The sequence below is a fragment of the Sebastes fasciatus genome, chromosome 23, assembly GCF_043250625.1.
Source record: "Sebastes fasciatus isolate fSebFas1 chromosome 23, fSebFas1.pri, whole genome shotgun sequence".
NCBI lineage: Eukaryota > Metazoa > Chordata > Actinopteri > Perciformes > Sebastidae > Sebastes > Sebastes fasciatus.
In genome coordinates, this window is record NC_133817.1 from 10,546,352 (window position 1) to 10,556,260 (window position 9,909).

Genomic DNA, 9,909 nt, shown 5'->3' on the forward strand with positions numbered 1-9,909 from the left:
ATACATATGATTTAGCTTCTAAAATGTGAGAATTTGCTGCTTTCCTTTATCTTGAAATATAGTCATATTATATAGGCATGCAATATGTAAGTTCATATTTAAAGATAAGTGGCATTTTGTTGTGCATTTGCTTCTGATTTTATAAAAGGTGTAATTACCAAAAAGCAGCCTCAGCCAGTGGAACAGTATTAGCTGAATTAATCTCAAGAGCTCAGCAGCGTCTCATTAACTGTGCCCACTCTCCATTGATTGAAGTTACACTCTGTCAATAACCCCGTAGTTTTGTCTATTCAGGCCTCGGATTGCATCGTCATGTGCTTACGCAGCAAATCATTAATTTGCTGGTCCAGTGTAGTCCGGCCTATCTGCTCCAGTGGGTTTCTCTTTTACTTCATATACATTCTTTATATATTAACTATAGAAATATACATGCAGTAACGTCGACAACATTATCTTTAAGTATATCAAATATGACTTTAAATGTAATGAATGTAAACATATATAAACACATTTCTGTTGCAATTGAAGTGTATCTCCACATTGGGATATCTGAAATGTTTTGTTTGTTTGTTGTTTTGCCATTATGGGTTGTCTTGCCACTGCTGTTTATCAGCAACAAGGCCTCTGTGGTTGCTAAGGTGGGCTTGAGGCACCCTGGCAGCCGAGAGCACCTCAGGGCCCCAGAGCCTGGTGCTCTATGACGTGTTGGGAATTCCCCTGAGCATTCATCTCCTACCACCTACCACCCTGCAGGATGGGATGCAAACAGGGATGTAAAGGAGGGTAAACCCAGTGCAATCAGCTCAGACTTATTTTTTTTTACAATTTATCCACATTTTTGACAAAAATTGGGATTTTTATAAAGTAAATTTGTGATTTTTGTCTTATTTTTTGATCATCAACTGCAGGTCTTTTTCCAAATTTCCTTCACCACTTTATTTCTGGACGTGAACTCAAAGCGATGCCATGAATTTGATTCACGCAGGTTATATTATTCTGGTAGTTGCAGGGTGTGTTACTTACAATAATAACGCGCAATCTGACCAGGCAAAATATCTGGTAGTGTAAACTTCCTGAACAAACAGCTAAGGAAGTGTCAGACAGGGTTGCCATTTGCTCTCCTGTGACTGGCTGTGACTGTTTTTACACCTTCCTTCTAAATAAGGCAGCAGGCTGCCAGGACATATGACCACCGTCCCGATTTGGGTTCTGGACACAGTATCCATCCATCCATCCCATGATTGCTCAATGCCAATGAAAGTCTCACACTCACACTCACACTCTCTCTCACACACACACACACACTCACACACTCACACTCACACACACACACACACACACACACACACACACACACACACACACAGACACACACACACACACACACACACACACACAGACACACACAGACACACGCACACACACACACACACACACACACACACACACACACACACACACACACACACACACACACACACACACACACACACACACACACACACACACACACACACCCTCCCCTCCTGCAGGTCTCCCATGTGAGGAAGAGCTGCGTCAGGTCAGCCACAATTAGCCACAGGAAGACTGAGAGAATAGGTTAGATTACCTTCAAAATAAAAGCACATGAGGAAAATATTAGGCACCCTGAATGCCTTTGAGATGAGAGTTGATGTAAATTCATAGACTGTAATCTATCTTGTACATACATTTTGTGACATGAAAATAACATTGACGCATTTATTCAGGTTTCTCCTTAAAGGGACTGTTTGTAACTTTTTACACGTATAAATCTACCGGGTCGGTTTCCAATGCGCGCTCGCTCACATATGCGCGCTCGCGTGTGGCTACGCTGTTCAGACCGCTCCTCTGCCTGTTTGCCTTCACTCACACAACGCGCTCGTCCTCGCTCCACCTCACGTTTATGCGCGCTCACTCCACACTGCAGGAGAGTTAGTAGCTATGAGAATATCTAGTGAATGTACAGTGGACGTTTGTGCAGAAATAACTGCTGCAGCTCCTCCAGACCAACAGAGGTTTTCCGTGTCTTGTGAAGTGACGGGGCTCTGCAGCGAGAAACGTTATCGTCTCCGACCAGAACTCCGGTGTCTCCCCTGTTCCCTCCGACCACGGTCGGAGACAATGACGTTTCTCTTGACGTTTCTCGCCAAATATAGGAGCAGCATTGATTCATGGAGAGACCTCCGTCTGGTCAGCTAACATTACTGCCAACCAGCTGAAATAAAGAGTGATATTGTGGTTTTAGATGACGTGTGTCGCCTCACTGTTTTGAGCGATGCCCGTTCATGTCTATTTAGAGCGAGCACAAGCGCGAGCCCGACGCTGACTTTCCTTGACTTAACGGCCACAGGTGACGCTGTTAACAAGCATTTCGGATTCTTACAAACAGTCCCTTTAAATGTGTAGTTTATTTAATTAGGTTTTGGAAGTTTTGGGAGACGAGGTGACGCGGGGACTCACTGGAGCATTTGATACGTGTAAGAGTTGGAACGTGGCCACACTGATAAGGGTTTTATTTTGAAAAGGAGGACAGGAAACGCTTCTTGTTATTCCCTCAGGCTTATTAGACTTGTGATGTGAAGGTGCAGCACCCCCCCATCATTCCTATCAGAAGTGCTGCTGCTGCTGCTGCTGCTGCTAGGGTCCTGTAACTCTCTCTCTCTCTCTCTCTCCTCCTCCTCCTCCTCCTCCTCCCATCTCTCCCACTTTTTGATGGAGGGGGGTGCAGCAGTGAAGTCACAGTGATGTCATTCTAGGATGTGAGAGTCAAGGTGAGCTGGTTGTTTGCGGTGTGTCCCCTCCACAGACCAGCCTGTACAGAGGCTCGGAGCGGCGAAAGATGATCATCAGCACCGGCACCAATTCAAGCTCGCTCTGTCTCTCTCCATCTCCTCCTCTTCCTCCTCTTCCTCTTCCTCCTGCTGCTGCTGCTCAGATCTCAGGCTATGGGGCCCTGGTCTGCCTTGATCCCAACATAAGCCTTCACCACCACCACCATGCCAAAGGACAAAACATAAGAAGAGTTGCATTTTTAGATGCAGGTAACTTTGTGCCCCAAAGGTAAACTGGATGGCCAATGCGCAAAGGTGCGTCTCCAGCATGTCCAGGACGCACTGGATCTTCTCAGTTCTTGTACTGTGGACTTCTCTCTGGGGGATTGCTTCATCTTATCCGGTTCCGAGCAGGACTAATGCGACTTTAATGCTGGAGAAGAAGTGGGAGACGCTCTTCTCACGCTCCTATCTGGGTATAGCTGGGGGGAAATCGGAGCTGAACTGGGAGAGTGACTATTTGCAGGGCATCAAAAGAGTGCGAAGACTGTACTGCAACGTGGGCATTGGGTTTCACCTGCAGGTGCTCCAGGATGGCAGGATAAGCGGTGTGCACAGTGAGAACCAATACAGTGAGTTTGCATCCCACTGCAAAAAAGACCTGAAAAAGAAGTGTAATGCGCAAAGGAGCTGGCTGTGTGAAAGTTAGACTTGTCTTTGCATGATATTTTTTTTAAACAATATTTTTATTGAATTTTACATGTAGACATATATACATATATATACATACAGACAGACTAACAATTTTAAGAATTAAATTATGTAGATTATGTAAATTATTATTAGTTACATTATTATGTAAATGTAACTAAGTTTTCTTTTTTTAAAAACAATATTTTTATTGAATTTTACATATATACACATACAGACAGACTAACAATATGACTAATTAAATTATGTAGATTATGTAAATTATTATTAGTTACATTATTATGTAAATGTAACTAAATTTTTTTAAACAATATTTTTATTGAATTTTACATATAGACATACATATATAAACATACAGACAGACTATAACAATATTAATAATTAAATTATGTAGATTATGTAAATTATTATTAGTTACATTATTATGTAAATGTAACTAAGTTTTCTTTTTTTAAAACAATATTTTTATTGAATTACCAAAAGTACTCATTATGCAGAATGGAACATTTCACAATAATGGATATTATTGGGTTATAATTAATGATGCATTAATGTGTAGAGCTGCAACGATTAATCGACATCAACTATTCATTTAATCACCAACTATTATGATAATCAATTAATCGTTTGGGGTTGTTTTTTTAAAAAGAGAAAATGATCTGGCATATATACACATACAGATAGACTAACAATATTAATAATTAAATTATGTAGATTATGTAAATTATTACTAGTTACATTATTACGTAAATGTAACTAAGTTTTTTTTTATATTAGTTTATATTTTTATTGAATTTTACATATAGACATATATACATATATACACACATACAGACAAACTAACAATATTAATAATTAAATTATACAATGAAATGTTTAGTCAGAATTCCAAAGAAATAGAGACATGACATTTCATGTATTTCACATATCTAACATAGAAAACAAATAAAATAAAAGGTAAGACAAAATAAATAAATAAATACCTCAAAGAAGAAGAAGAACAAAAAAAAAAAGAATTTCAACAACAGCACTCAGCAACACACAGCAGTTTCAATTTGACTTGTCATTGCATGATATTTGTGATATTGTGACAATGTGACTGATGGATAGATTATAGTCTAAACTTTACAATGATATATATAACTTCATGATATTGTGTGTTGGTTTACCCTCTTTTATACTGGATCTATGTGTAGTGGGGGGATGAAAAAAGGAGTGATAGCATATAGAAAGCTACCATTGCTGCAATGCTATCATGCATTTTCCAAAACTACTGGACATAGACCTTTAAAGAAAATCACCATGAGACATGGTCCCTCCAAAGTGGCACGACGACCAAATTTTGGGGGTCTGGCTCGTGGACTAGATAGTAACGTTAGTTTACCAAAACAATTTAGCTGTAAAGTAGCCAATTTCATTTTCATTAGCAAACATCACTGTAATATCTATAGTAAAAGTGCTGCCTTTAACATCTGTTTTACTGGCATTCATAGCAATAACTGCTTCTTGGATATTTTTATTGAATTTTTACATATAGACATATATACATATATACATATATACACATACAGACAGACTAACAATATTAATAATTACATTATACAATGAAATGTTTAGTGAAAGATTTCAAAGAAAGAGAGACATGACATCTCATGTATTTCACTTATCTAACAAAGAAAACAAAGAAAATAAAAGATAAGACAACATAAATAAATACCTCAAAGAAGAAGAACAAAAAAACAAAACAACAATTTCAACAACAGCACTCAGCAACACACAGCAGTTTCAATTTGACTGTGCTTCCTTGACGTCCAAGAAAAACTCCAACAAAGGTTTCCACACTTTTTCAAATTCTGCTGCTTTTCCAAAAGCTATGTATGTAAGTCTCTCCAGTACAACACAAGATGCCATCTCCCTCACCCATACATGTATGGAAGGTAAATCCATTTTTCTCCCAAGACAAAGCTATATCATTCTCCTGTCCTGCAGGAGTCCAATGTCAATTCAAATGAACTGTTTTGAGCTAACGATAAAGTTATCTGGATATATACCTTGTATACATATCTTTGCTTGGTGAGGCACTTTCATCTTTGCATGATATTATTAATAAGACATGGTTGAAAGTTTCCGAAATCAAAAACAGTGCACTGATCCTCTCGCATCCGTGCAGTGCGAAATATCCCCCCAAGCCAAAAACATGACATGAATGCTTGGGACCCAGTTTAGACTCACTCACTTATTTTTACCCCATGCACTAGCTGCTGCAGCAGGTCACGCTCCCCCACACTCATCAGCACGCTGTAAACTACACTCAGCATTAAACTGCACATATAGGTGAATGCACACTAACTGAGAGCATCATCCAGTCGCAATGCACCTGCAAGGTTACACCCATCCACTGCTGCAGAGGCCAGTTAAGACTCCACTTTGTCCCCACATAGAGGCGCAGCAGCAGCATTGTGTGACTCTCTGTCTCTCTGCTTCTCCTCTCCTATAACATTGTGTCTCTGTTTAGGTCTAATAGAGATCTCCACCGTGGACCGAGGAGTGATCAGCATGTTCGGGGTGAGGAGTGAGCTGTTTGTCGCAATGAACAGCAGAGGAAGGTTATATGGAACGGTAGGTTTGTCTGCAACACACACACACGCACATACACACACGCACATACACACACACACACACACACTGCTCAGTGTAAGATGAGTTCATGGAGCTGCTGCATCCCTGGGTTTATGAGCACTGTTGTGTTATTAATATGCTCTGATGATAGGGAGAATATGTCAGTGGGGGAAAGAACTACTCAGGCCTTTTACTTATACAGTGTGAAAATACTCTGTTACAAGTAAAAAGTCCTGATATATAATAGCATCAAAGTACCAACTCATTATGCAGAATGGAACATTTCACAATAATGGATATTATTGGATTATAATTAATGATAATGTGTAGAGCTGCAACAATTGATCGATAAATTGTCAACTATTCATTTAATCACCCAACTATTATGATAATCAATTAATCGGTTTGAGTAATACTTTTATTTCATATAGATTATTTATTGAATTACCAGAAAACATGCTATATTGTGATATATATTGGTATCGAGATTATCCATACTGTGTACCATATCGCCCAGCCCTAGTCTTAACCTTCAATAATACTTCATCATTTATTTGTGGATTATATTTTGTATTATTAATCTCAATCTGCAAAGTAACTAACGTTAAATGTAATGGAATAAAACGTACAATATTTGCTTCTGAATTGTAGTGGAGTAAGAGAAGTATAACGAAGCAGAAAATGAAAAGTAAAGTACAAGGACCTCAAAATTGTACTTAAGTACAGTACTTGACCACTGAGTAAAAGTAGTAATACCACAATATAAAAGTACTTCATTACAAGAAAAAATCCTGCACAGAACAGAAGTTTAATCACCAAAATGTAATTTATAAAAAAATTTACTCACTATGCAGTGGAGTGGTCCCAGTCAGTGTATATTAATATATATTATTTGAATGTTGTTACTGGTGGGTTAACATGTATGCAAATTTTAACTAATTTACACACATCTTGGTAGTTGGTTGTTAATGCATCATATTTTATTAACTGGTCACGTTGTTTTTATGTAAACTCTGATAAATATAGTGGAGTAAAAAGTTTGATATTTCCCTCTAAGATGTGGAACTAACGTATAAAGTAGCATATAATTAAGATAATCAAGTAAAGTACCTCAAAATTGTGCTTGAGTACAGTATTTGAGTACTGGAATCTGTATATTTTGTTCATTCCTCACCAAGCTCATGATAATAAACTTGACTTAATCTGCCAACAGTCAAAGAATAAATGAACATTTCATGATTAAAATCAACAGCAGGATAAACGTTTAACTTAACGGTGACCAGTTAATGTCTTAGATTACCAAAAATGCAACGTTTTTTATGAGATATTCACAAATATACAGTCTATATATATCAACATCAAATCCTGCAGTGGGTCTTTTGATACATGTTCAAAAATCACTGAAAAATTACACTGTAAAACACCATAATGAACTTAGAAAATGTTATACTGTACTGCAAGAACAAGAAACAAGAAACTTTAATGATTTTTAGTACTGTATACAGTGCAGTATTTAGACTGTACATACAGTATAAAGTGTATACAATGCTTGATGTAGTATTTAATGGTTAATAACGGTCCTGCTGATTTGTAATGAGCCTTGAGGAGGAGGTTATGTATTTTATTAAAAAGAGAACAATGTGTAGCTCTTAGAGTGGGATGTAAAATAAACAATGTCATTTTAGATTTTAATTTTACAATTAAAGATCCCAGAGTTTTATGTAGGGCTGGCCATCAAACCTCAATACTTTTTCTGTAGCGTTAGTGTAGAAGTACTGAAACTACCAAAAACTACTTTTGGTACTTGCTCAGATTCAAACCCTTTTTTTCTTTTACTGTTTGATAGGACAGTTTCTGATTTAAATTGTCATTTTGCCAGTTTCAGGCAAAGTTGTTGTGTTTAACCAACATTTAACATTTGAGAAGTTAAGCTTCTTTTGTTAAATGAAAAAAAAAAAATTCAATGTCTGACTTTGAGGTATAAAAAGTAGGGCTGCCAATCGATTCAAATATTTAATCTTGATTAATCGCATGCTTGTCCATAGTTAATCACAAATTAATCGCACATGGTTTTATGTTCAAAATGTACCTTAAAGGGAGATTTGTCAAGTATTTAATACTCTTATCAACACGGGAGTGGACAAATATTCTTGCTTTATACAAATGCACGTATATATTTATTATTGGAAATCAATTAACAACACAAAACAATGAAAAATATTGTCCAGAAACCCTCACAGGTACTGCATTTAGCATGAAATAATATGCTCTAGGGAAGGGAGATTTGTCAAGTATTTAATACTCTTCTTCACACGCTCTGAAGAAGGCTCCGTGCCGCAACGCGTAAGCGTATGTCTATTGTGATGTGAGCCAATTAAACAAGTGAAATGTTAGTATTTTGTCCTCCTTGATTTTCAAATCTGGGATGTGCTACTCTATTACATTTTTATGCTTATTGGACTTTGGATCTAGCACTCCAAAGTGAATCCCATTGTTGAAGCGCAACCTCCTTTACCGAAACATATTTAATACTCTTATCAACATGGGAGTGGGAAAATATGCTGCTTTATGCAAATGTATGTATATATTTATTACTGGAAATCAATTAACAACACAAAACGATGGCAAATATTGTCCAGAAACCCTCACAGGTACTGCATTTAGCATAAACAATATGCTAAAATCATGACATGGCAAACTGCAGCCCAACAGGCAACAACAGCTGTCAGTGTGTCAGTGTACTGACTTGACTATGACTTGCCCCAAACTGCATGTGATTATCATAAAGGGGGCATATCTGTAAAGGGGAGACTCGTGGGTACCCAGAGAACCCATTTACATTCACATATCTTGAGGTCAGAGGTCAAGGGACCCCTTTAAAAATGGCTGAAATTTAACGCAAGTTTGGAGCCTACCTGGGATTATTTTATGAGTTTTGAGAGCAAAAGCAGGAGGCTGGTATCTTTGCAACAACATGTCACCTCCTCCAGTTTCCTGCTTTCTAGTCCGCTTGTTCACCAAAGCAAAGGTCACGTTGAAACCATGGATATGTTGTGATCTTCATCTTGTGTCTGCTATGAGATTTATTGACCCTCTCTCTCTCTCTCTCTCTCTTTTCATTTTTAGAGAGTCTTCGTGGACGAGTGCAAGTTCAAGGAGACTTTGCTGCCCAACAACTACAACGCCTATGAGTCTTTTGTTTACAAGGGCTTCTACATCGCCCTCAGCAAGCATGGCCGCGCAAAGAGAGGCAACAAGGCCACCACCGCCATGACCGTCACACACTTCCTCCCGCGACTATGAGAGAAACTGGCAATAACTCAGTAATTTGCACATGTGGATGTTCTTCCAGGTAATATAGAAACGCATAGTCACGATATACACACCGATGGACTGCGAAAGAAAACACAAATATTTATTCTGTTTATATATATATGTATATTTGGATAGCTATCTTTGTATATGTTCTGTGCTGCTTGTTGTTTTTATGGACGGGGAGAGTTGAAGCCTTTGCCTGTCTCACTTTACCTTGGTGCTTGCTGTAACTGAACTACGTGTCACTTCCTTTTTTGAGATGGAGGATGAGCTATATCCTGTGCTTTTAAAGAGTGAAATGAATACTTTTTATTACCTCAAAGAACCACTTTACTAGATGAAGGGATGCATGGACTTCTGCTCAAATATCTGCTAAGTTTATGATTTCTTTCAAACCTTTTTGAGCGCTTGATGGCTCCCTGCTCGATTATCGATGTCCGGCAGTGGGAGGAAACTTAAATGCACTACCTTT

The 9,909-nt window shown here is 38.1% G+C and overlaps 1 protein-coding gene across 1 annotated transcript; it reads left to right on the forward strand.

Moving 5' to 3' along the window:
• The first annotated feature begins 2,566 nt into the window (after positions 1-2,566).
• Positions 2,567-9,560, forward strand: LOC141762153 (fibroblast growth factor 6-like). The gene is made up of 3 exons (XM_074626089.1): positions 2,567-3,424; positions 6,019-6,122; positions 9,249-9,560. Exons 1-3 carry the CDS (start codon positions 3,091-3,093, stop codon positions 9,423-9,425), a joined length of 615 nt encoding a protein of 204 aa, XP_074482190.1. The 5' UTR covers positions 2,567-3,090; the 3' UTR covers positions 9,426-9,560.
• The last annotated feature ends 349 nt before the right edge of the window (positions 9,561-9,909 follow it).

Bases quoted from the DNA above. Each gene is read 5' to 3' on its own strand.
- LOC141762153 (XM_074626089.1), top strand. From the start codon at position 3,091: ATGGCCAATGCGCAAAGGTGCGTCTCCAGCATGTCCAGGACGCACTGG. The intron at 3,425-6,018 runs GTGAGTTTGCAT...GTCTCTGTTTAG, and splicing joins GCACAGTGAGAACCAATACA to GTCTAATAGAGATCTCCACC. The intron at 6,123-9,248 runs GTAGGTTTGTCT...TTTCATTTTTAG, and splicing joins GAGGAAGGTTATATGGAACG to AGAGTCTTCGTGGACGAGTG.